This window comes from Pseudopipra pipra, chromosome 13 (genome assembly GCF_036250125.1).
Source record: "Pseudopipra pipra isolate bDixPip1 chromosome 13, bDixPip1.hap1, whole genome shotgun sequence".
Lineage (NCBI taxonomy): Eukaryota > Metazoa > Chordata > Aves > Passeriformes > Pipridae > Pseudopipra > Pseudopipra pipra.
In genome coordinates, this window is record NC_087561.1 from 19,927,863 (window position 1) to 19,954,933 (window position 27,071).

General features: G+C 52.7%; 1 protein-coding gene across 1 annotated transcript; it reads left to right on the plus strand.

Moving 5' to 3' along the window:
* The first annotated feature begins 11 nt into the window (after window positions 1-11).
* Window positions 12-26,726, plus strand: LOC135421657 (exocyst complex component 1-like). The gene is made up of 17 exons (XM_064670275.1): window positions 12-271; window positions 1,522-1,640; window positions 6,233-6,392; window positions 7,302-7,495; window positions 10,595-10,822; window positions 12,116-12,248; window positions 14,389-14,498; window positions 15,481-15,630; window positions 15,911-16,004; window positions 20,385-20,497; window positions 20,683-20,793; window positions 21,320-21,390; window positions 21,501-21,741; window positions 22,426-22,609; window positions 23,706-23,905; window positions 25,592-25,786; window positions 25,898-26,726. Exons 1-17 carry the CDS (start codon window positions 148-150, stop codon window positions 26,051-26,053), a joined length of 2,583 nt encoding a protein of 860 aa, XP_064526345.1. The 5' UTR covers window positions 12-147; the 3' UTR covers window positions 26,054-26,726.
* The last annotated feature ends 345 nt before the right edge of the window (window positions 26,727-27,071 follow it).

Genomic DNA, 27,071 nt, shown 5'->3' on the forward strand with positions numbered 1-27,071 from the left:
TTCGAAGCCATCCCTGTCCCTCCAGGCCCTTGGCCAAAGCTGGGGCAGCACAGCTCCTCTGGATGCCCTGCCCAGCCTGGCTGTGTTTGCAGGTCACCACGAGCAGCAGCACCCTCAGCCACACTGCCCTTGTGCTCTGGTCCCACCATGGCTTCTCTCTGGAGCTCGCTGGAAAAGGACCTGTTCAACCCTCAGAAGAAGAGGCTGCTGGAAACCATCCGGGTCTGGAAAACAGGGAAGAAGAAGAAGATGTCCATCCTCTGTGTTGTGGGTGAGAACTCCGAGGGGAAGGGGGTGGGAGAAGAAACCCAGGAAGGTTTCTTTCTGTCATAGTTTGGTCTCTGATGGCTCTTTTCCAACTCTGGGAGAAGGGGTAGAATACCTGTTGGGAATGCTGTGTTTTAAGATTAAACGCGGGAAACCTTCATCCCAAGAAGGAGCCATGTCACGTCAGTGTGTCAGTCAAGAACTGGCAACAAAAGCACACTGATGATCTGTAGGTGGCTGGGAAGAGCAGGATTTGCTCCCTCCAGGAATGTAACAGGGTTTTTTTCAGGCCATTTGCATCAGTTCTGTCATTAGAGGTCAGCAACAAGCCGTTCTAACCCGACCCAGCACCGCAGCCTCGCTCTGTCCGTGGGTTTGGGGAGAGCTTTAACATTCCAGGAGGACAGAGTTCTTTGATCAGGAGCCAAAGGAGCAAATCCTTCGGGATATTTGCCATCTCCTTCGGTCTCTGCTTTTCTAGTTGCTCCATCACTCCTGAGAAGTTGTTAATGTAGATTATTTTTTTTTACAAATTTGTAGGGGAGAGACTTTCCTGCCAATGAGTTTCTAGGCAGTGTAGTCACCTACAGCATCGATTTCCTAAAATCTTAACCAGAGTGTTTGACCCAAATGAAGTCCTTCAGCTCCCTCTGTAGCCAGTGGAGGGCAGGAGGAATATCCCCAGCATGTGGCATCTAAAACACACGAGTTACCCCTGGAACTGGCTGGCTCAGATTTCTGGAGATATCAAACCCAGATGGAAAATCAAGATGTTAATCGCCAGAAAATAATTCTGTGAGCACTTCCCAGCTGAACCAAGAGGTGCCTGGCAGCTGATTGGCACAGGAATTGATTTTGGATGGGATATATTAGTGTGGGAGTCAGTCAAACAGCTCAGTGCTTTTGGACCCCGTTGTAGGGCCAGAAATATGGTACAAAACTACCATAAACCTTATTGCACTTGGGCACCCTGGTCCTGCTGAAATCTGACTTGTGCCATTCCAATGGCCTGGTTTAAAACTCTTGGGAATGGTTGGGAATCCCCCCACAGACTTCCAAATGCTCTGGATTAGACGCCAGAGAGCACTTCCCCTCTGTAAATACTCCATGAAAAGCCACTGTAGCCTCTCTCCATCTGACCACAAGGGCAAAGCAGTGTCTGTGGGTCTGTCTATGCCTGTCCCCCCCCCTTGAACCGCTGTCCTGGGCTGACAGTGATGTTTTGGGGTGGTTTTTCCCTGTTCTCCTCCCCAGTGGACACCTGGAGGCCGGTGCAGCCGTGCCTGGTGCAGGTGAGGGCGGAGCCGCTCCGGACAAGGCGCTGGTGGCCTCTGGCAGAGCTCAGGCTGGTGGATGGCAAGAGCCTCCAGCAGGTAGGACTGGCTTTCCTTCTGTGCCAAAGAAATGTGAGGATCCATCGGGGAATCCAGGCCAGGATCCATCGGGGAATCCAGGCCAGGATCCATAGGGAATCCAGGTCAGGATCCATAGGGAATCCAGGTCAGGATCCATACGGGAATCCAGGTCAGGATCCATAGGGAATCCAGGGCAGGATCCATAGGGAATCCAGGTCAGGATCCATAGGGAATCCAGGTCAGGATCCATACGGGAATCCAGGTCAGGATCCATAGGGAATCCAGGTCAGGATCCATAGGGGAATCCAGGTCAGGATCCATAGGGAATCCAGGCCAGGATCCATCGGGGAATCCAGGGCAGGATCCATTGAGGAATCCAAGCCAGGATCCATCGGGGAATCCAGGGCAGGATCCATCAGGGAATCCAGGCTAGGATCCATAGGGGAATCCAGGGCAGGATCCATCAGGGAATCCAGGCCAGGATCCATCAGGGAATCCAGGCCAGGATCCATTGGAGAATCCAGGCTAGGATCCATAGGGGAATCCAGGCTAGGATCCATCAGGGAATCCAGGTCATCATCCATTGGGGAATCCAGGCCAGGATCCATCGGGGAATCCAGGCCAGGATCCATAGGGGAATCCAGGTTCTCTGGTGCTCAGCCCAGGAGGAGCAGTGGGGTGTGGGAGGTTTCCCACAGAGTGCTGCCCCAGCCTGGCTGACTCGAATTTTGAGGAAAAACCCACCATTTCAAACAATTCCAAGCCCTCTGCCCTCCCTTGGAGCTGTTTCCTGGAGCGTGGGGAGCTGAGGTGCCTCCCTGGATGGTTCCTCCATCCTGCATCAGTGCTGCTGGGCTGTCATTTCCCTCAGCCCTTCCAGGGACATGCTGAGGCTGGAGGCATTTCCGTCCCTTCTGAGTCATCCAGCTCTAAGTTTGGGAATGTCAGGCTGGCCAAACACTTGATTTGCTCAAACACTTGGTGTATTCCATGAAAGGTTGGACTGGATGGTCCTAGAGTTCTTCTCCAGCCTTAACGATTCCGTGATTCCACGTTGCTGCATGGATGCAGCTTCCATGAAATCCAGTGGACAGGCTTATTCCCCAGGCACGGGACCTCCTGGAGCTCTTTGCAGGAGCCCTCAGGGGCTGGAGAGATGGGCTGCAAAGCTCTCCTCTTGTCAGGTCTCCTCTTGTCTTGTCATGGTTTTGGTTGGAAGGACCTTAAAGCCCATCCAGTGCCACCCCCTGCCATGGGCAGGGACACCTTCCACTAGCCCAGGTTGCTCCAAGCCCTGTCCAACCTGGCCTTGGACACCTCCAGGGAAGGGGCAGCCACAGCTTCTCTGGGCAACCCATGCCAGGGCCTCCCCACCCTGGTGAGGCTGCACTGGCAGGACACAGCCAGGCCCATCTGTTGGTCCATGTTGACAAAGCTTCTTGAAAGACATTTGCAAGGGGTATTTACAGATTAGATGGAGGCATTTGCTGAAAAGAAGGATTATGGAGGGCTGGCATCTGTGCCTCTAGGGTGACATTAAGGTTTTAGGGCAAGACAGCATGGACAAGATATTCCCTTTCTGCTGCTGGGGCTGGCAGAGGGTCGTTAAAGTCATTATAATTAGGTTTTTTATTAATGGGAATGTTCCAGGGGCTTTGGCAACACGCCTGGGGTTTCACAAGCACGGAAATAAATGAGGGAAAGAGCAGCTTTCTGGTTCTACAGCCAGGACAAATAAAGTACATCTGCACAGTGTGTCTGGAAGGAAAATCAAACCCAATGCAGCTTTGCAGGGCATCTTGATCCTATGGGCAGAACTGGTATCTCCCTGACAGCTCTCCTTGCTATCTCCAGAGCTGGTATCTCCTTGTCTCACGAGGAGATAGGTGCTCTCACCAGCCTGAGCTCCCAACTGCTTTGGCTCCTGAGGAATTCAGATTAGAAGACACTTCCAGGATTTTCAGTCCTTTCCCCCTTCCATTTGCCATCCCAGTGAGGTTAACTCCAGCTGAAAGCATTTTTGAACCCTCTCCTGCTGGGAGGCAAATAGAGAACTTGGTTCTCCTGGTGGCAAAAACCTCCGGATACCTCCCATCCTGCATTCCTGACACATCCTCCTGGTTGGGCCGTGTCTGTCCTTCAGATTACAGAGCTCTTTGCCCTTGCAGATGTATTTTTGGATTGCAGTCACCTCCCCTTTTAACCTTCCCTCTGGCAGGCTGAGGGCTGATGTCCCAGTCCCCTTCCCTGGTGACTGGTGACAGCACAAGGGGGATTGGTTTTAAAGTGACAGAGGGCAGGTTTAGATGGGATACTGGGAAGGAATTCTTCCCTGGGAGGGTGGGGAGGCCCTGGCACAGGTTGGGCAGAGAAGCTGTGGCTGCCCCTGGATCCCTGGGAGTGTCCAGGGCCAGGTTGGGAGGAGCTCTGAGCAATGTGGGATAGTGGAAGGTGTCCCTGCTCACGGAGTGGAATGGGATGTGCTTTAAGGTCCCTTTACATGCTCTTTAAGGTCTCTTTCCAACCCCAACAAGCCTATCAATCCATGACTCCCTGACTTCTCTCTTCCCTGGAGCCTCTCTCAGGCTGAACTTCTCTTTCTTGAACATGGAAAGCCAGAATTGTTCCCTCTCATTCCTAAAATAGGATCCACTTACCAGCTGAAATCAAAAGAAGAGTTTCCCTGGCACCAGCAAACACTGACACTGCAAGTGCAGCCGTGCCTAAAGCTACAGCTCCCCTGCCCAAACCAGTCTGAATATTGATGAGGGGATTCATTAATGCCTCCCTGCTTTAATAGCTCCTCACAAGGCACTGTTACAACCCTGTGGACCCTCAGTTCCTCCTCCAGACATCCCTGCTCTGCTCCAGCCCTGTGAAGCAACGTGGGGGTTTGATGGATTAATTCAAGGTGTCCTGGAAACGACCCATAATGTGTTGTAGGACTCAGACACTCCCTGCCTGTGATGATGCTCAGCGCCAATAATTGTAAGTTTAAGGCTTCTGAGTTCTCCAGAAGGCTCAGGCTGTGCTGTAGAGCTCATGGGATGGTGCAGGAAGGACTTTCCTGCCATGGGATATTCTGAATTCAGCAAACCCCGTTATTCTTTCCACTTATCTAGTGGAAAAAAAGAAGTCTCCTGTGGCTGGAGTTCCGCCTCCATGAGACAACATCCTCAGGGCATAGGTAGATGTAAACACATTGACATTTCTAGGGATGAAAACAACTTAGGAAATGCTTTTCCTTCCCAGATCATGCTCCTGTTCTCTCAGGTGACCTTCCCTGCAGGGTGATGGCAGGTGAAGCATGAGGGACACCACACTGCTGCCATGGGATTTCAGGGCTGGGCTGGTGGAAACCTGGTCCTGGGCTTCCTCTGGGTGTTCCCAACCTCGCAGTGAAGAGAGGTTTTGAGATTTCAGCTGGGCCAAAAATAAGGAAAGAAAAAGCAGCGGAAGGAAAAGCAGCGTCCAGGGAGAAAGAAAAACGGGAGAAAAATGAGATAGAGCTGGAAGGAGATTAAAAAGGAAAAGAGAAACTGGCAGAAAAAACCAACAGAGAAGGAACGTGTTGTTTTCAGACTTCACTTCCCTGTGTGGGTGGGGAGGCCCTGGCACAGGTTGCCCAGAAAATCTGTGGCTGCCCCATCCCTGGAAATGTCGAAGGCCAGGTTGGAGCAACCTGGAATAGTGGAAAGTGTCCCTGCCCATGGCAGAGGGTGGAATGAGGTGAGCTTTTTCTAGGGATGAAAACAGCTTGGGAAATGCCACGGGTGCTTTTTTTCCCCCAGTCCCTGCTCCCTGTTCTCTCAGGTGACCTTCCCTGCCAGGAGATGGGGCTGCAGGGGGAAGCACGAGTGACACCACACTGCTGCCACAGGGATTTGAGCCTGTGGAAACGGGTTCCTGGGCTTCCTCTGTGTGTTCCCAACCTCTGAGTGAAGAGAGGTTTGAGATTTTGAGGATTGCAGAGGGAATGTCTGCAGTGGGGGCTGGGTGGGTGTTGGACTCACCCCAAATTCCCGATTCCAGCTGATCACACTGTCTCACACAGCACATCATTGCACCACAGAGCTCATTGCCACGGGATGCTGGAGGTGCCAACACTCTGAATAAGTTCCAAAAACCACCAGAGGAAACCAGGGACAGCAGGTCCTTCAAGGGCTGTTAAACACAGGGCTGCAGATCCAGCCTCCAGCTCAGTGAGCTGCTGGATCATGGGCTGCTGGAGCCTGCCAGGGAATCCTGAAGGCACCAGAACTCTGGGCTTGCCCTTTGAATGCTTTTTATCCCAAACATCTGCCACTGGCCACTGTCAAGACTCATCAGCCATCCCCCAAAACCGCAGTGGAAGGTGAAGGGCTTTATCTTAGCTGAAAATAAATGAGTGTGATGAGTCAGGACTGGCTGACTGCTGGGGCTGAGCCACTGGCTGAGCCCAGTGTCCCCTCCTGTGGCCAGAACTGCTGTTCATCCTTCCTTCTCAGTGCTCTGATCATGATAATTTGCCAAGTGCTGTGAACACACCTCTCAAACGTGCTGCAAACCTGTGCTGGGTGTCCCTGGTGTGGCCAGTGGTGGCTAATTGCTGGTGGTAATTAACCATCTAGGCCAGCCTGGACTTTGACCTGCAGTTTGACAAGGTGTACAAGTGGAGCACCAGCAGCTTTGAGGAGAAGAAGACCTTTCTCAGGTGCCTGTGGAAGCTGAGCCACCGGTTCCTGGGCAGAGCTGTGACCTTTGTGAACGTCCCCTCGTGTGCACTGGAAGGTAAATCATTCCCTTGGCACATTCACAGGGGCTTTTGGCATCATCACCCAGAGGGGAAGACACTTCAGACAGTCGGTGTGGATGGTGGGAGAGGGGGAGGGGGTACCAGGGAGAGGGAATCAGTGAGGAGGAGCCGTGTTTGGGGTATTTGGAGGCACAGGCACCCGACTTATCCAGTGGCCACGGTGACACAGTGCCAGGCTGGGAAGAAAAATAGACAGTTTATCTTATTTTCAGAGCTCCTCTCTGGACCCTGGGCTGGGGAGGGGAGTAAAGTGTGGGTGATGCCAGGGCAGGGGTGACTGCCTGCCTGGTGACATCCCCCCACCAAGAAATAAAGATGTGTGTGGATATAGAAATGGATTTTACTTCACAACACGTGATTATCAGTGTCATTCATGGAATCACAGAAGGGCTGGGGTTGGAAGGGACATTAAGGGCCATGGAGTTCCAACCCCCTTCCACTATCCCAGGTTCCTCCAACCTGGCCTTGGACACTTCCAGGGACGGGGCAGCCACAGGTTCTCCTGGCAACCTGTGCCAGGGCCTCCCCATCCTCGTGGTAAAAACCTCCTTCCTTGTATCTGATTCAAATCTAAGTCTCTTCACCTCTGACACTTCTCTCAGCTTTGTAGGATGTACCAAAATGCCCCAGCACCCAATCCCAGAGAGGTGAGCAACTAAAAACCCAACCAGAGCTCCAGTTAAATTCCAGTGGTGTGTTTTGTCCCTCTCACGAAGCTGAGCCTTTATCCCACACCCACCTTCCTTTGCTTTGACCTTGCTCTGAGTGGGCAGAGACCGAGCCCACCGAGCTCCCGTCGCTCGGAGCCAGCGGGACCTCATTTCAGCAGGGCTGATCAATGACAGGTTTATTGTCACCCCAAGGCTCTGGCCATCTCCACACAGGGATGCCAAGACCCCAAGAAGACAGGAAGGACCCCGAGGAGGCTGAGAGCCAGGAGGGGCTCAGCTGCTACCAGGAGATGACTCCAAAGGAAGCCGCTGATGTACTGAAGGTGCTGGAGGAGCACGAGCCCCTCGTGAGCAACTCCATGGCCTTTGCAGAGCAGCTGAGCAGGGAGCTCCGTGTGCTGGACGAGGTACAGGGGCCAAGGGGGGCACTCAGGTGGAAAGAAGGTGCTGGGCATGTAGAGACCGAGCAGCTGGGGAGCAGCAGCTCCTTCCTTCGCCGGGAAAACTTGATCTGGCAGGAATTTCTGGAAGCAGTGTTGGCTAAGGGTCTAACCGTGGCACACAGGGGGTGGGGGGTGCTCTGGGGCTGGCTGAGGGACCTGGCTGAGACTGGGAAGGGCCAGAAATGAGCCCTGCAGAAGGAAAAGGAGCGCTTGGGGAGAAAGCAAATGGGGGAAAATGAAATAGTGCTGGAAGGAGATTAAAGAAGCAAAAGACTAAAGGGGTCCAAGAGAGCTGGAGAGAGACTTTGGACAAGGGTCTGCAGGGACAGGACACAGGGAATGGCTTCCCACTGCCAGAGGGCAGGGTTAGATGGGATATTGGGAAGGAATTCTTCCCTGTGAGGGTGGGAAGGAATTCTTCCCTGTGAGGGTGGGGAGGCCCTGGCACAGGTTGGGCAGAGAAGCTGTGGCTGCCCCTGGATCCCTGGAAGTGTCCAAGGCCAGGTTGGAGCAACCTGGGCTAGTGGGAGGTGTCCCTGCCCATGGCAAGGGGTGGAAAGGGATGATCTTTAAGGTCCTTCCAACCCAAAGCATTCTGGAATTGTATGACTAGTGGCCTTTATTGACTCCATATGTGTTTTACTGCATTTCTGCAGAGGAAAACTTCTTTTTTTGAGTGCTGGAGCCAAAAAAAAAAAAAAAAAAGAGAGAGAAAGCTGCTTCAAGCATTTATCGTATGCTAAAATACCTGGTGCTGGCATTTTATGGGGAGGGAACCAAAGAGAAAAGAGAAAAAAAAAAACAAGCCAAAGGAAATATCCTAAAGCACACTGGAAAACACAAGCCCTAAATCCAACCTCCTTTAGCTCCAGTGTTTGCTGTATTCCCAATATATGACTTATTACAGTTGGAAATTCAGCAGTTAATCTGGAAGACCAAACTCCTGAGGTCTGTTCCTGCCAGCTCCTGGCAAGTCCTACAGGCACTTTGTGACTGTTTCCCAGTAAAATACCCTGTGAGAGCAACTAATACATCTCTATTAAGTTATTTGAGATGAAAGCAGCTGTTGAATACATTATTTTAATGCCTCCTAATGAAAAAAATGTGATTTATCTCCAACAGAAATTAATCAATGAGACGTTTCTATTTCTGAGGCTTAATCTGCAATATTAAGTGTTATTAATACCAGCAAGCTGGACTGGCACATGCATCTATTTAAATGCTTTTCCCCACATCCCAGTGATGCCACCTTGGCCTCCTCTCTCCATAGTAATCACCCACCTCATCTGGGGCTCTCAAAACTCACCGCAGCGACAGCCAGAGAGTTCTTCTCTGCTCCAGGGGGAAGGATGGCACTGATTTGTACATTGCTATTCCTGTGGCATTCCAGGATCCCAGCACCTGGGGATCTACAGCTGGAGTATATTACTTTTCCAGGAGCAGGGATCCTCTGGAGAGCCCCTTCCATGGGCACTGCCCTGTCGGTGACACCGGTGATGCTTCGCTCGGGGCAACCCCCCGTGGGGCTGTGAAGCCCTAATAGGACCATGTGAAGGCAGGGCAGGGACAGGCCTGGGGGAGGTTCATGGCTCTTAAGAACATTTAATACAATCTCAAGTTCTGGGCAGAGCTGGGGGCCCTGGGGATTGCTGGAAAGCAGCAGTCCAGGAGTGGGGCCAGGCTGGGGAGGCTGGTTGGGAACGTTTGCTGAGCATCCTTGGTGCTTTTGGAGGTGAGGTTTGTGCGTTGGACAGGCTGGGAGAGCTGGGGGGGTTCACCTGGAGAAGGCTCCAGGGAGAGCTGAGAGCCCCTTGCAGGGCCTAAAGGAGCTCCAGGAGAGCTGGAGAGGGACTGGGGACAAGGGATGGGGAGACAGGACAAGGGGGAATGGCTTTAAACTGACAGAGAGTGAGATGGAATATTGGGAAGGAATTGTTCCCTGGGAGCGTGGGGAGGCCCTGGCACAGGTTGCCCAGAGAAGCTGTGGCTGCCCCATCCCTGGAAGTGCCCAAGGCCTGGTTGGAGGGGTCTTGGAGCAGCCTGGGCTGGTGGAAGGTGTCCCTGCCCATGGCAGGGGGTGGGACTGGATGGGCTTTTAGGTCCCTTCCAACCTAAAGCCTTTTTCTAGAGCTGGAGCTTCCAGTTCATCCCGACAGCAGTGCAGGTGGAGCTTGGAGAAAGTCCTTAACACAAGGACTGGAGATGCCCAGCATGGACTGTGCTTCCACCCACATCCCTAACCCAGAGCACAGGGTCTGTCCAAGCCACAAAAACCCAACTTGGGTTGTCCAGAGGCTTCTCTTTGCTCTTCTTCGCTTCTCTGCCTCCCCTCAGCGAGCTGGGCACGGGGCAGGCCGGGGGGTGCAGCTGCTTCTGATGCTCTTCATTTAATGAAAAAGACATCAGAAAATTAAATTATCAGAGCAGACAAACCTCTTTAAAAGCTTTATTAACAGAGAGAAAAGCAGCAGCCCGGAAAGCTCAGGCCTGCCAGGCCCGTGCCTCTGGATTGCTTTCTTTCCTGGGACACGGGCCCTGCAAAGGATACAATGAAGGTTTGGAAGTGTGGGATCTCTTGCAGAGCTTGTCAGCAGGGATTAACACCTGCCCAAACAAGCTCCTGAGCCCTCCTTAGGCAAATTGTGCCTTCGGGGCATGTCTCATGCATGATTTAATTGTTATTAATTGCATTGCCAGAGCAGCTCAGCTGGGAGACAGCCTGGCAGTGCCCTGAGCGGGGCTAAATGGGCTGAGACAGCCTTGGCAGGGCCCTGGGGTGCAGGGGTGTGTTGGAGACACCCCTCACACCTGGGGTGTTTTCCTACAAGGAGGCCCTGGCACAGGTCGCCCAGAGAAGCTGTGGCTGCCCCAGCCCTGGAAGTGTCCAAGGCCGGGTTGAAGCAACCTGGGACAGTGGAAGGTGTCCCTGCCCACGGCAGGGGGTGGGATGGGATGGGCTTGAAGGTCCTTCCAGCCTAAACCATTCCAGATTCTCTGCTTTGACTCTGAGCTGAGTCCATCAGCCCCTCCTAAGCCCTGGATCCCTCTGTTCTCCATCCCCAGGCCAACCTCCGGGCCATCATCTCCTCGGAGCAGCAGGTGACACAGCTGATGAGCTCCATCGACGAGGCCCTGGCAGAGGTGGCCAGGGTGGAGGAGACCCTGCAGGTCTATGATGAGCTCCTGGGAAGTGTGAAGCAGCAGATGGACCACATCCACCGGGAAAACTCCCTGCTGCACCGCATGGTCTCCAACAGGAGCAAACTGATGGATGAGCTCCTGTTCCTCACGGTGTGTGCATCTGTGGAGGCAGTTCCTGTTGGATCTGTTAGAAAACAACTTTCAGTGACCTCAAACACTGAAAACTATGATTTGTCTGCAAAGATTAAGGAGCTTCTCTGGCCTAGAAATGAGGGACTGTGTTGTCTTGATGGACACACGGCCGGGATGGACTCCAGGGGATGTGCAGTCCCCTCACCACCACAGGGGTCTCTCAAAGTCCTTTTCCTGGGCAGGATTAGTAATGACAAAGCCAAATGAAAATTGAACAGCCAGTAATCATTACCTGGGAATGCACAAGCACAGCAATTAATGAGCAATTAGAGGCAGAACTTGCAACACCCAGCCCTGGTCCAACCCGCTCCCACCAGCACTGATAACCCCCCAGGTAGAAGGGACTTGGAGTGTCCTGAGGCAAACAGAATAACAGGATCAATAATGTTGGAAAAGACCTCTGAGATCATCGAGTCCAACCTTTGATCAAACCCCACCTTGTCACCTAGACCATGGCACTGATACCACATCCAGTCTGTCCTTAAACTCCTCCAGGGATGGTGACTCCGCCACCTCCCTGGGCAGCCCCTTCCAATGTCTGATCACTCTCTCTGTGAAGAACTTCTTCCTGAAAAAAACTATACATCTACCATGGGAAAGCATTCCAGGGACTCTCTGCTACCCTCTTTGTCCAGGGACCTTATTGATTCTCTTCCCACTGATGGGAGTTTCCCCTTTCCTTTTCTCTCTCTTTTCCTGATTTCCCTACTCCAGAAGGCGATGTGTCCATTCAGTGTGTGCCACCAGCTGGGGCCTTTGTGCCACCAGCCCAGCCCAGCCCAGCCCCTGCTGGGGGGTGAGGACCTTTCCCCTGCAGTACCAGGGGACGGCACAGCCACTGGAAAGACTCCTGAGGACCTCTTGGAATATGGGAAAGCAAGTTATTTACAAACATACCACACCATGAATGCACCCCAGTTCCACAGCTTACGGTGACCTCTGGGCCACTGACCTTCTCATTTCTCGAGCTGCAGCATCATGAGCTTTTCCCTTCTCCTCCCCCCCACCTTGCTGCCAGTAGTGATCCCAAAGGTCCCAGCCCTTTGGAAGCTCAGGCTGAGGTTTGCCAGGGTGTCCTTGGCCACCACTGCGGTTGTTGCTGGGCGGAATTTTGGGTTGGGAGGGGATGGAGTGGCGTGGACCTCCTGAGGCAGCCGAGGGGAGCACTTGGCTCTTTCCAGCCAGCAGCTTTCCATGTGGGATGAAAACCTGGCTGTGCTTGTACCTGCTTTCTTCTGGCTTTGTTTTCAGACCCACCTGGACCTCAGCAAGGAGCACTGGGATGTCCTGAGCCGGGCGGATCTTTCCAGCCCTGCCGGAGTGAGATCCTGCAGTGCTGCAGCAGAGGCTTTGTCTGCCTGCATGAACACCCCCCTCCAGCCTGGTGAGTGGAGAGCAGGGACATGCCCAGCCTGTGCTGCACTCCCTGCACCATTCCAGCTTCCCAGCCTCTGCCGGTGGCCCTGAGCCGCTGATGCTGGAGGGGATGTTCCCAGGAATCAGCTCCCGGGATCACTGAGCAGCTCTGCGGGCTGCCTGGGAAAAGCAGGAAAGAAAGAGAAGGCTTGGATTTGGGAAGCTCAGCAGCAGCAGCAGCACACACCTGGGGGCACCTGGGGGGGCAGGTTCACAGCTACGAAATATTCCCCTGCAGCACATCCAGAGCTGGGAGCTGGGAAACAGGATTGGAGGGTGGGCTTTATTCTGGAGATCTTGGAATCCTGGAATGGTTTGGCTTGGAAGGGACCTTAAAGCCCATCTCATCCACCCCCTGCCATGGGCAGGAACACCTTCCACAGACCAAGTTGTTCCAACCTGGCCTTGGACACTTCCAGGGATCCAGGGGCAGCCACAGCTTCTCTGGGCAACCTGTGCCAGGGCCTCCCCACCCCCACAGCCAACAATTCCTTCCCAGTATCCCATCTAACCCTGCCCCTGGCAGTGGGAAGATATTCCCTGTGTCCAGGGAGAGCTGGAGAGGGACTTTGGATAAGGGATGGAGGGACAGGACACAGGGAATATCTTCCCACTGCCAGGTGGGAACAACCTGGCCTCTTCTCCAGGTGAACCCCCCCAGCTCTCCCAGCCCAAATTGGCTCCATTCCCGGAGGAATCCAATTCCTACTGTAAACAGCCAAGCTGGGCCATCCATGAACCACAGGCACCTCCTTCTGGGCTGGGAAACTGGTCCAGTTTCCATTAGACTTGAGTCAAACTTCCGCCAACATCTCCCCAATCCCTCTAAATACACGGATATAGGGCAGCACGGTGTGCCAGGGGTGTACCACACCTCCTGCAGCTCACAGACGGTGGGGGAAAGTCATATTTAGAAACTGTGGTCTCCTGGGGCAGCTCAGTTGTCTGTCCTCAAGCTTGGAAAAACAGTAATCCATTGGAGCAGCGTGTGGGAGTTGTTGGAGACCTGCCGGTGTCCGGGGACGTGCTCCTGGCATGAAATCCCGAGTTTTCCTTGTGGTGAGGCTGGGGGTGTGTCCTTGGCCGAGGTGGGACTGAGGGATGCTCTGCAATTTTAGGTTTTTTTGAGTTTCAGCTCCCTCCTGGGCTGGATTTCCTTGGGACTGCAGCAAATCCTCTCCCCTTTGTTGGCTTTTGGGTGCTGGTATTTATGGCAGCATTTACTCCTGTCCTACTCCCCAGGGTGTGAGTGATGTGGGGCTGCAGCCCAGAGCTCATTCCCTCCAGGCCATGAGATCCTCTCTTTTTTTCCCTCCAGTCCATGATATCCTGTTTTTTATCCCTCAATACCATGATATCCTCTCTTTTCCCCTCCTTTCCATAATATCCTCTTTTCTCCCCTCAATACCTTGATATCCTCTCTTTTATCCCTCCATTCCATGATATCCTCCTTTTCTCTCAGTACCATGATATTCTCTCTTATCCCTCAATACCTCAATATCCTCTTTTTTTCCCTCCTCCATTCCATGACATTCTCTTTCTTTTCCCTCAATACCCTGATATCCCCTCCTTTTCCCTCCATTCCATGATATCCCCTCCTTTTCCCTCAATACCCTGATATTCTCTCCTTTTCCCTCCATTCCATGATATCCCCTCCTTTTCCCTTCATTCCATGATATCCTCTCCTTTTCCCTCCATTCCATGATATCCTCTTTTCTCCCCTCAATACCTTGATATCCTCTCTTTTATCCCTCCATTCCATGATATCCTCCTTTTCTCTCAATACCATGATATTCTCTCTTATCCCTCAATACCTCAATATCCTCTTTTTTTTCCTCCTCCATTCCATGACATTCTCTCTCTTTTCCCTCCATTCCATGATATCCTCTCCTTTTCCCTCCATTCCATGATACCCTCTCCTTTTCCCTGCATTCCATGATACCCTCTCCTTTTCCCTCCATTCCATGATATCCTCCTTTTCTCTCAATACCATGATATTCTCTCTTTTATCCCTCAATACCTCGATATCCTCTTTTTTTTCCTCCTCCATTCCATGACATTCTCTCTCTTTTCCCTCAATCCCATGCTATCCCCTCCTTCCCCTCCAGGTTCCCGGAAGCTGCAGGCGGTGGCCGAGCAGCTGATCCTGTTTGAAACCCTCAAGCAGAACTTTGAGAACTCTCTCATCAGTCACATCACCAACATCTTCCAGCTGCAGGTGGGCTTTGCTCCAAATCCCGGGAGATCTGAATATCCTGGGAAAAATCACACCAGGGCTGTAGGGGATGATTGTCCTAAAGTGTCTTCCCAAAGAGGTCTTTCCACATCCCTTCACCCTTCCCAGCCCTTGGGTTAGTTTTGCAGGAATGGAGAAGAAATCCAGCCCTGAAGATTTTTTAGACTGAAGATTTTTCTCATTTTATTTTGGGGGTTGTTGATCTGCTTGTGACACAAAATCCCAGGATAAGAGCCAATCCCTTGATCCTTCGATTAACACTTTCAGTGCTGATTTTGCAGTTTAAAAGATGTGATGGACAATATATCCCTCTGGGCAGAAATCTGAAAGGAAAATTGGACTCTTCCAGATTTCCTTTCATGAAAAGGAGTGACTCCCAAATCCCCAGGGCTATTTCCTTAAATCTTCAGTGTTTTCTTTCAAGCCAGGCTGGAAACTGGGAGGGAACTGTGGGATTTCCATCCTTGGAGATTTTCAGATCTTGGCTGGACCAGCTGTTCCACCTGGACCTGCCCTGAACCTTCTGAGCTCCACACGACTCTGAGTCTGTGGTGTGGTGGTCCAGCATTTCCAGACCCTGGCAAATCCCTCCTATCCATGGCATCCCACCCCCCAGTGCTCCAAGGGAGGATTTCCAGCATGTTCTTCCACATGGAGCTTTTCTCCCGTGCTTTCTCCCATGGTGCTTCCCTGGATTATCCCCTGTGTTACTGTGACCCAGCTCAGACTTGTTCCCAGATAACGGGATTCAAACTCGAGTTCCAAGTGGTCGTGCCTGCCCTGCTTCAGCTTGGAATTTGCTTCTCAAACATGGAAATTCAGAACTGGAAATTGGAGAAATTCTGAAATTTCAGAACTGGAAATCGCAGAAATTCTGAAATTTCAGACCTGGAAATTCCAGGGGGATCAGGAAGTTTTCCAGGGTTGTTTTATTTGATCCTTCCTGCTGTTTCTGCTGCTTTAGGGCAGCTCTCAGATCCCTGCTCTTGGGCAGCCCCTTGACAAGTTGTCTGCACCGAGCCATGGACTCCACCACGAGGAGCTGCTGCCCTACACCCCCCTCATGGCCTGGCTGAGGAACAGCAGCCCAGCTCTGTTCTGTGACCTCCCCAAGGTATGGCTGAAATCCTGAACAGATAGTACAGCTATTCCATCCACTGGGAACAGATTGGTCCCGCTGGTGAATTCCTGGGGAGGGTTTGGTCTCACCAAACCCCCACGAGCGCTCGGCCCTTCTGGGAGAGCGTCCGGCCAACTTGGCCACAACACGTTGGATCTCTGTGCTGGGGAGGAGCAGCCTGGCACTCAGTGGCAGACATTGTGTTGAAGGAAAAGGTCTGAAATGCTAAAATTTGGTCTTTTTGCTTTCACCTGGCCCCTCCTGTCCCTTCCAGGTGTATGCCCAGAACCTCGGCAGACTCTACGAGCGGGAGATCAAAGCCTTCTTTGAACAAGCCAAAACCTCCTTGTTGGGAAGAAGAAAAGGAAGTGAGTGATCTGCAAGTATGACCTTTGGGCTTTATTGGCAGGGAATGTGACAATCCCCCTCCATCACAGGTGTTTTCCCTGGATTTTGTGCCATGAGTTACTCCCTCCTCCGTGGAAGCTGGCAGGATGTGACAAAGCCGACTCTGCTTTATGTCAGGCAGTGTTTGTGTGATCTTCAATACCTTGATATTCTCTCCTTTTCTCTTTTTCTGCTCCTCAGAGCTGTAGCTGTTGGTCACCTTCCCCTTGCAGGGCTCAGGAATGCCACAGGGATGGTTGAGCTCCTGTTCTGAGGAGCTGTAGGACGTGGCACTGCCTGGTTAACAAAGCACAGCCACCCTTCAGCTGTTGTCACCTCCCTTCTCCCTGGCTCTCAAAGTCTTCCTGGCCTGTTCCAGAGTTCCCACCCCACTATTATCTACTGGAAACAACCACCAAGCTTTCTCTTCTCTTGCTCCAAGAGCTGGAGCTCCTCTCCTGTCAGGACAGGCTTGGGGTTGTTCAGCCTGGAGAAGGCTCCAGGAAGGCCTTATAATTTCCCCATCACTGGAGGTGTTCTCCCCATCCATGGAAGTATTCCAGGCCAGGTTGGACAGGGCTTGGAGCAACCTGGGCTGGTGGAAGGTGTCCCTGCCCATGGCAGGGGGTGGAACAATGTGAGTTTTCCATCCCTCTCACCCCAATCCACCCAGTGATCCTATGATTCTGTAAAGCCTGGTCCATATTTCACACAAGCAGGGCTGCTCACAGGTTCCTCAGGCATGTGAGGAGAAGGCACCAAGCCTGTCCCTGAAGACAGGAGGGCATTTGTAGCAGTATTTGCAGGATGATTTCCCAGTGAGCTGCGTGTGGGGCTGTGCTGTCCCGAGGGGATCACTGCCACAGAAATCGCTGCATCTGACTCAAAATATTCCAGTCAGGTGTTTCTGGAGATAAAAAGAGAAGCTGATCTGTCTCCTCTGGAAGTTTTTTATTGCCCAGAAGTCACATTTTCCTTCAGCAAAACAAAGGACTGTAATGGAAAGTTCCATGCCAGCTTGGCCAGGCTTGAATGTCAGAAACCACTTTGCACGGTGTGTTTAGTCCATCAGAGTCAGCACTGGGCTCCCTCCAGCTCTGCACCTCCTTCATCACTTGTGTCCAGGTCCTGAGCCAGAGGATGGGACCAGGGAAGGGATGGAACCCAGGGAAGGGAAGGGGGCTGGTGGATCCCATTTCTGGGTGTGCAGCCCAGCCCATCCCAACATACCCACCACCCCTTCCAGCTCCTCCTGCCCGGTGCCACCTCCCCCTTGGCAAAGACACATGCACCAGGAAGACAGGGCACCTCAGGACCGTGGGGTGGAACGAGGATGGGCACTGCTGGCAGGGTACAAGGACCTGCAAGGGAGCACAGCAGTCCTGGGAAAAAAGGAGGAAAATCTCACCTCAGTAGTCCCAGTGGCACCCAAATGGCTTTAAGCTGGCAGAGGGCAGGGTTAGGTGGGACATTGGGAAGGAATTGTTGGCTGTGAGGGTGGGGAGGCCCTGGCACAGGTTGCCCAGAGAAGCTGTGGCTGCCCCATCCCTGGAAGTGTCCAAGGCCAGGCTGGAGCAACCTGGGCTAGTGGGAGGTGTCCCTGCCCATGGCGGGGGGTGGGTGAGATGAACTTTTAAGTTCCCTTCCCACCAAAACCATTCCATGATTCTCTGACCACTCAGCCTGGCACAGAGGGGCACATGCTCTGCCACATCAGGTGAAACAAATAGTTAACCAAGATAATATTCCTCTCTCCCATCCCTCTCCTCCACTCCTGGATACAGCTTTTCAAGGGGCAAAGTGCTTTTTCCTGCTCAAAAATAGGAATTCCTGATAAGAGGCAATGAATGCATTTTCAGCAAGCCAGCCTGGGGAATTAGCAGTGGGGAGGCCAACTCCAATCTGTGCTTTATAAGATAATGTGATCAAGCCCCATTTCCCAGAGAGGGGTGATTGCTTTTAGTTAAACAGCAGGAAATCACAAAGATTGTGCCCGGGATAAAGAGGTTTCCACTTGCAGGGTGATTGATGGGCTTGGAGCAAAGGACTTGGAGCAGAAAATAAAAAGCACCCAGGTTTGTCTCCTCAGGAGCAAAGTCGTTAAAAGGGAGGGGTGTTGGAGATGCCTGTTAAAGAGGCCCTTTATCCCAGGATGGTTTGGGTTGGGAGAGACCTTAAACTCACCCAGTTGCACCCCCTGCCATGGGCAGGGACACCTTCCACTGGACCACTTGTGAAAATAACCTTGTTAAATTAAAACCAAGGTGGTGTGGGGCACATGTGGCAGCCAGGCTGCCCCATCCCCTCCTGGTAAACGTTCAACCAGCCATTTCCTTTCAGTGCTTTGTGTCGAATGTCTATAAAACAGGAAGGAATTGAATCCCAGGAGCAAATCCAGCGTCTGGGAAATCTGTCACAGGGGAAAAAGGACACTTTGGAGGCTGCAAAACCTGTCCCTGCACCATCATAAATCACCCAAAAGGGCCATCTTTTTGATCCAAATCATCTGGGGTGGCTGCCCCGGGCGGGATGAGCTGAGCTTTGCTGGGCTGGGCTGCTCTGGGCCCTGCTCTGCTCCGTGGGGTGGGAAGGGCCAGGCAGGAAGCCCCAGGCTGGGTTTGGGATGTTCAGCCCGTCACTGACGTGAGCAGAACATTAAATAACAGCTCCCTCCACCTCTGCTGGTGGGAGATCAGGGGATTTTTAGGAGGTTGTACCCACAGAGGCACCTTCCCCCGGGCCCCCCCTGGGCTCTGCCTGCCCCTCTCTGGAGCCCCCCGGGGGCAAAGCAGGAGGGAGAACATCCCAGCCCTCCCTCTGGAGGAGGAGGTGACCTCTCCTCAGCTCGAGGGCACGGTCAAACTCCATCTCCAGCTCTCCTGGCTGGGGCCAGCAGCACCAGGGTGTCCTTCTGCTGCAGGAGCTGGGCAGCCAGGGGCACTGGGAGCACTGAGAGTCTCTCCCAGCGCTCCCAGAGACCTCCAGAGCCTCCTGCTGGAATATTTCCTGCAAAACTGGCTGCTCTGGGGCTCTTTTGCAGGGAAAGTTTGGCTTTGATGAAGCTCTGCAGGAACCTCATCCGAGGTCTTTCCTGCTGTTTCCTCCCCCTGCTCAGCTGCTCCCTGGGGTGATCCTGGATGGATGGGAGCCCAGGCTGGGCCTGATAATATCCCTTCTCCCTGTTTTTAGAATATCCCAGGCTCTCTGTGCCACTTCTATTATCGTGGCACTGAATTTTTGGGATTCATTCCCTGCCCTCACAAAGGATTATTCGTGGCAAAATGCTTCTAAAACACACCACCTGCTGATTTATTGCCTTGTTTCAGCATTATGGGAGAGTTTAGAAGGCAAACCTCAAGCTGTTTATAATTAATTGTGAGCCAATAATTAAGTCTTTTCTCCTTTTCCCATTCCCTTTTCCACACTAACATTTCCAGGCTTGTAAAATCTTTTTTTTTTTTTTCTCTCCTGGTTTTGCCACTTCCCAGCCGGTGAAATTCTCATTATCCATTGCATAAGGGTGGGGAAAAGGCTCTGAAGGAGCTCATGAATTTTCTCCGTGGTTTCAGCAAGGCTGAGGTCACGAGCAGGGCTGGCTGTCACCTCTCCTCTGCCTGGAGGGCGCTGACATCCTTCCCAAAGGTAAAAACCCTGCAGGTAGTGGCTCAAATAAAGATATTTCGGATGTTGTGAGAGATGGAGACCTGACCTGACTCACCCAGGAACTCTGGGAGAGTGAAATGATTTTTAGAATTAATGATTTTTAGAATTAATTAGAAAATAATCTGGGTGTTTCCCCCACTGGTTTCTTTCAGGGAGTGAAAGAATGGTTTTTAAATGCGTATTTTAAAGGATTTTTTTTTTATTTTTCCACTCGAGCCAAGCACCCAGTGAAAACAGTGTGGTAAAAAGTGGTAATGTTTGAAAAGTATATTTATTTCCAGGTGAATGCTTTTAACTTAAAAAGGTCAGTTTTTGGAAAGGAAAAAAAAAAGCCACTCCCACCTCCCCTGGATATTCTTTTATGGCAATTTACCATCAAAACTAAGCAACAAACAGTTTTTCTGAGTCTCTTGCAGGTTTTTCTGCTGATTTATGCCCTTATCACCTGGGATTTATCACCCCCCAGCCCTCAAGAGTTAGAACAAAGCCGTAAATAAATAGCAAAGGGGATAAGGAGCACAGCCCAGGGAATAAGAAAAGAACAATGGAAAAGAGAGAGAAACGGGCGTGGGGAGGGAAAATCCAACAGGAAAAGGGCGATTCTCGCGTCAGGTCGGACATAAAAAGAGACATTTCAGCCTCCCAAGGAGCTGGAGGGGCCGAGGGGGGTGGGGATGTTTAACCCCCGAGCCCTGCAGGTCTCCAGGAGAGCCCGGAGAAGCCCCTGGGGAACAGGCACCAGCCCCGGTGGAGCCTCCCCGGGAGCAGGGAGAGCCAGGAGGAGCCACCAGCCAGAGGGAACGTGGTCCAGGTGAGGAGCTGAGCGGTCCCGGAGGGTTCCCGTGTCCCGCAGGCACTGCCCACATCCCGCGGGCCCTTCCCCGGAGCAGGAGCAGGGATGCTCCGTGTGCTGGCCCGGCTGGGGTGGCACCTGGGGTGGGCACGACCCCTCAGTGTGCTGGGAGGGTTCTGACGTTGCTGGTGGTTCCTCAGCAGGTGCTGGAGCAGGTGCTGAGGCAGCTGCAGCCCCTTTGCACCTCGGAGCAGCGGTTCCTCCAGGAATTCTTCCAGCTGAGCCACGACGCTGCAGAGCTGCAGGGTCTGGAGGTGAGTGGGAGGGGGTGGCCTCTCCAGGGCCGTTTTCCAGTCCTCTCTCTAGCCCTGATACCAACCTCAGCAGGCACAACAGGGGGCTGCTCATCTCTGTCAGGTACCTGGGCTCTCCTGGACTCTCTAGTGGGGAAGAATGAAAAGGAACTTAATTAAGAGCTCCAGCAAAATCACGGGGGGTCTGAGCGTCCAACACAGGACTCCAACAAGGGAAAAAAGAACTAAACCCAGAGCTCAAGTTTTCCTCCCTAAGGGAGAGCAGATAAATCCTGATTTACATCAGATGGGATATTGGGAAGGAATTGTTCCCTGGGAGGGTGGGCAGGCCCTGGCACAGGTTGCCCAGAGAAGCTGTGGCTGCCCCTGGATCCCTGGAAGTGCCCAAGGCCAGGTTGGCACAACCTGGGCAAGTGGAAGGTGTCCCTGCCCCTGGCAGGGAGTGGATAAGATGATCTTCAAGGTCCTGTCCCACCCAAACCAGCCTGGGATTCCATGATAATTCCCACTCCTTTCCTTCTTTCAGGCATCTGCCACTAAGGGAGGGGAGACCTTGGCACCTGCAGAGGATCCTCCTTGCACCAAGCGCCGGAGCCAGTACGTGGGTGCTGGGACACAGGGCCACGGTCTGCAGTGTCCACGGGGCAGTGCCCTCCCCATTTCATTGCTGACCTCTTGTTTTTGTTGGGTTTTTCTTTCTTTTTAAGACCAGAAGAACCTACAACCCGCCTGCTGAGCGAGATCTTCAGCTGCCTGGAGCTGGAGCTGAGGGGTTTTCTGGATGTCTGCAACAAGGTCCATCCTTTTGGCTGCTTGCAGGTCCTGGTCACCTTGAGTGACTCCGTCTTTGGGATGTGGGGCTCTTCCTCAGCTCCCCCCTCGTCCTTCCTCAACACCGTCCTGGGCAACGTGTTGCTCCTGGCCAAGAGCAGCTTCAACAAATGCATTGTGAGTGTCAGTCAGAGTGAACCCAAGTGGTCCTGAGGGATGTTTGGCCTCCTCCAGAATCTTCTAACCAGAATCATTTAGGTTGGAAAAGCCCTCCAGGATCATCCAGTCCCCCCCCTGTACCCCATCCTCACCTTGTCCCCCAGCCCAGAGCTCTGAGTGCCACGTCCAGTCCTTCCTTGGACACCTCCAGGGGTGGGCACTCCAAACCTCCCTGGGCAGCCCCTTCCAGTGCCTGACCACCCTTTCTGTGAAGAAATCCTTCCTGATGTCCTGATGTCCAACCTGAACTTCTAACATGAGGGATGGAGCAGCTCTGCTGGGAGGAAAGGCTGAGACAATTGGGATTGTTCAGCCTGGGGAAGAGAAGCTTTGGGGTGACCTAATTGTGGCCTTCAGGACCTGAAGGGAGCTACGAGAGAGATGGAGAGAGACTATTTCCAAGGGCCTGGGGTGACAAACCAAGGGGGAATGGCTTCAAACTGACAGAGAGTAGGTTTAGATGGGATATTAGGAAGGAATTGTTCCCTATGAGGGTGGTGAAGCTCTGGCATGAGTTGCCCAGAGAAGCTGTGGCTGCCCCATCCCTGGAAGTGTCCAAGGCCAGGTTGGAGCTTTAGTGGCCCAGATGACTCTGGGGCCGTGTCAGATCTGACAGAGCCACGTCCTGTGTGCTGTTGCCAGGGGACCTTGTGCAAGGAGCTCGAGGAGGCAAAGGTGCCCAGCAGGATGAAGGGTGGGATCCTGCCCTCCGTGAGCCGCTTCCAGGAGTTTGTGGACTTCTCCGAGGAGGTGTTCAGGACAGCTCAGAGGAGAGGGGAGCTGGACAAGGCCCACCTCAGGCTGGCCAGCAGTGTCTTCAGCAGCAGTGAGTACCAAGGCTGGTGGCTGGATGCAAATGTCCCCCTGCAGCTCCAGGAGCTCCCAGCAGGGCAGGGTGGAGGTTCCCTGTCTCCTGGGCACTGCCTGGAGCTGAAATCACCTGCGCTGAGCAAGAGCCTGGGAGCATCAAAATTCAGAGAGCGTGGTTTGGGGTATCCCCTTTTTCCTGATCTCCATGTCTCCCTGTCCTCACGGTGCTGCCATCCAGGAGCTGGGTATCCCAGGAGTAGTAATTCTTTTCCTGCCACTCTGACCCCTCAATTTGGGGCAGATTTGAAGTCCCTCAGTCCTGGGGGATGAGAGCACCACCAGCAGCTGGGAATGGGCTTTCAGCCCCTGTTTCCATCCCTGAAACCTGCCACATTCTGGATCAGCCTTCCAGCCACTTCCAGGACCACTGGGAATTTGCTGAGTGGCTCCACACCTTCTATTTTTGGGTAAATGCTCAGACAAGTTTCCTTCCTGCCTTGAAAAGGCCCTTTTTTGGCAACACAGGCCCTGATGGCACATTGGGTGTGTGGTGTCTGCTGCATTGGGATGGTCCTGGCTGGGACAGGGGTGGGACACAGCTTTGGATCTAATTCCAACATCTCCTGTCCCACTATGGAGGGAGCAGCTCCTCACTGCAGATCAGACTCTTCTTCCAAGCTCAGAGGTCTTGGGAGCCAAAGATCAACTTCCCTCAAAAGATCAAGAGGGGTTGGGAGAGCAAGGCAGGGAGCTCTCAGTAGATCCCTGGGTTGTCCCAGCTTCTGGTCACTGGAGATTCCCAGGGGCTGCAGGACTAACAGCTCTGGCCACAGACCAGGAGGTGGTGGAGAGAGGCAGCTCCCACCTGCAGGTGTGCCTGGGCTGTGCCACTGATAAATCCATGACCATGGCACCTTCCAGGCTCCAGCAAAGTTTGCAGTGAAGCAGGGGACGTAGGGAATCAACCTTATGGACAGGGATCAGGATCTGTGTTATGAATAATTACTCTGGGACTGGTCGAAGTCAGATGGTTCAGATGAGACACCCTGAGCCCCCCCTGACCCAGCCTGCAGGGTCTTCTCTCCACACCTGATTTCCTCTTTTCTTTTAAGTCAATAGTCTGTCCTCAGCAAACCTGAAGGTGAACACACATATGGCCATGATGGAAAATTTCCACCACATCTACTGCTTCCTGTGCCAGAAGAAGATCCCCTGCCTGGAGGACAAGAAGAGAGAAGCCAAGCAAAGGTACAGCGAGCAGATGGAGAAATATGTCCTCAAGTGCCTGGGCCAGCCCCTGGAGAAGCTCCATGTGAGTATGGGATCTCCTGACCCTCCTCTGGGCCTCAAAGGGCAGCTGCCCTTCCCAAAACTAGGGATTTATTGGTGTTCAAATGACCCCTCCCTGAATCCAGTCTGGGATTACATGAGTTTGTTGTCACATCCCAGTGTTCCCCCCTTCTCTGCCCGCTCGCTGCCGGGTGTCACTGGGCAGAGCAGCCCCAGCATCCCAGAGCCACAGAACAGCCCAGGCTGGGAGGGACCTTGGACACCATCTGGTCCAAACTGCCTTGGAAAGGTTGCCTGGATGAGAATCTGTAGCAACCCTGTCCAGTCCCATCCTGAAACCTCAGTGGTGGGGACTGTACTTCAGCCCTGGGGAGGTTGGATTGATGGGATAATCGATGGGTGAGTGATTGCTTGTTCTCACTGGAAAAAAAATCTCTTCTATCAAGACAATGTGATCGCTCTGCCTTCACAAGGAAACCTTTTTTTATCGCCGACAATCCTAAAAATGTGAGGGATTTTCTCACTTTCCTGCTGCTTTTTCCTCCTGTCCACTTGAAGGCCATAGACCAAGATACACTTGGGTGCAACTTTTCCGAAGCCAATCCTAAGAATTTCCTGCTCGGCCCCTGCTCTGGGTTGCGTGTCTGTGTCTGGCAGATGCTCATTTCTTCTTTCACGGCTGCCTGGGCTGATCATTCCGACAGAGATTCCACACTTCCCGAGCGGCTGCTTTGTTAACTGAGCTGAGAGCACCTGGCTCTGCTGACTCCCTTCCTCCCCTCGACTGTGGCTGCTCTGCTCCTCCTCTCACCGGCCGAAAATTGCTCACAGACTGAGCTCAGCTTGAATTATTCATAGGACCTGTTCCTTTCAATTTATTCCCAGTCGTTGCTGTCAAACATCTTGTTGCCTTGACTGGGAGATGAGCTCGGGGTCTCCTGCTTCCCGCTCTGCTTACGGCTTCCAGTCCTCCCCCTGTGAGGGAAAGGATGATTTCACTGCTCCCAGCAAAGCCAGTAGTGTATGAAGGCACCTGGATTTCATTCTGCTCAGGGATCTCCAAAATCCTGCCGTGGCCTCTCCATCAGACCACAACAAACCCTTTGGGTTTGAGGACTGACCCCAGGATAAGGAATGTAGGACCCCATTTCTGCTTGTTGGAAACAGCTCTTACATTTAGGAACTCAGAATCCTTAGGATTTGGGGTGTTTCTCCACAGCCAAATTGCAGTGGAAATGACCCAGGACAGCCTACAGATTTTCAGGATGTGTGAACAGGAGGGTGGACAGGAGGATGAAGGAAGTGATTATTCCACCAGATGTGGAATTCCGTGGCCGGCTGTGGCAGAGATAGAGATGTCTGTCCCAAAAACTGAGAGAACTTTGAGTTTTGCTTTACATTTCTGCAGGTTCTGGGATCCCCCAACCCCACCTCTGGCTCCAAACCCTCTGTGGGGAGCAAAGCTGGAGGAAGCACTGAGTGACTTTTCCAGCACTCCCATTGCTCCAGGGGCCTGCAGCCCTTAGAGATGCTGCTTGCAGAGCAGAACCAATGGAATTCCCTAAACTCTGCTTTCCTGGGGGGATAAACAAGCTCCAGTACTTCATTTCAACTTAATGAGGTGTGGGAAGGGAGCGGAGGGAAGCGATCCTGAGGCAGGAGCCCACCTCAGGCTGGCTCCTCACGGAATGTCTCCTTCCCTTTCCAGCACTTCTTCGAAGGGGTGAAAGCCCGCCTGGCTCAGGGGGTGAAGGAGGAGGAGCTGAGCTTCCAGCTGGCCTACAGCAAGCAGGAGCTCAGGAAGGTCCTTGAGAAATACCCTGGCAAGGAAGTCAGAAGAGCCCTGGAGACCCTCTACAGGAAAATCCACAAGGACCTCTCCCCGGAGGAAAACCTTCTGCCGGTAATGGGGGCGGGATGTGGGTGTGACTCTGGGATGTTATGGGGGTTCAGGGCTGCACAGCTGGAGCTGTCAGGGCCTCCTGAAGGGAGCTGAAGGGGAGCTTTCCCCCAGGTGGTGTGGCACGCCATGGAGCAGGAGTTCATCCGCCAGTACCAAGAGTTTGAGGATCTGATCCGACGCTGCTACGCAGGATCAGGGATTGCCATGGACTTCACCGTGGAGGACCTGCTGAGCTACTTCAGCTCCATCACTCTGTCCAACATGTAGACAAGACCCTCTCTGGATGTTTCTGGGAGCAACCCAGGAACCCTCATCTGCAGCTACACCTTTAAGGAGCTGAACTCAAACCCCTTCCCAAGCCTGAGCTGTGGGATCACACCCTGACCTTAAAGTCCAGGACTTGTCAGTCTTAGATTAGAACTCCCTTGGGGAAGTGGAGTTCTCAGACCCAAACCACAGCTTCCCTGCTCCAAAAAACCCCACTGTGCCACGAGTAAATAAACCCTCCAAATGCCCAGTTTCTGTGCCAAAGTGAGTGCTGGTGCTGCACCTCTTCAGCAGACCATTCCCAGGGGAAAGATCTCTCTCCAGGGACTCTCTCCTTCTTGTCCATGCTCAGATTTCCCAGGGAACCTTCAACAGAGGGTTCAAACACCCTGAGACCTCCAGGGGTGTGTGGTGTCACCACATCCAGGGATCAGGACACACTGTGTCACTCCCAGCTCTCCAGTGAAAGGCACCTGAGAGGTGGAAGTCCAGAGTTATTAATATTAACAGTTTTATTGCTTTTAGCCAAGATTTACTGACATGTCAACTGGAGTGGAGAAAGTGCTACAGTTCTAGACATCCCAACTGGTCCCTGGGGGAATTTTTATCCCATTTCCTTATGACTCTTCTGACACCAATGTCACAGCTCACTAATATATTGTTGTTCTTTAAATGTGGCCTCTGATTCTTGGGATGATGATCTCAGAGCTCACTGTCCCTTTCCAACCTTCTCTCTAAACAACTGAAGGTCCCAAATTCTTTGGGATTTGCCTCGTAGGGCAGTGAGAGCTCAGCTTGTTGCATGTTAGAAAATAATCTTGGAGGCAAAATAGTGAACAGGCACTTTGTCCACTGCCAGGGAGGGCAGTGGCTGCTTGCCACATTCCCTGTTCTCCAGGGATATCCAATGGGAATAAAATCATCCCAGTGAGAGCTTTGACACAGCACAGAAACCCAACCTTCCCTCCCTTGGAAAGGGAAGAACGTGGGGTTAAAATATCCAGGCTCCTTTTCTGGA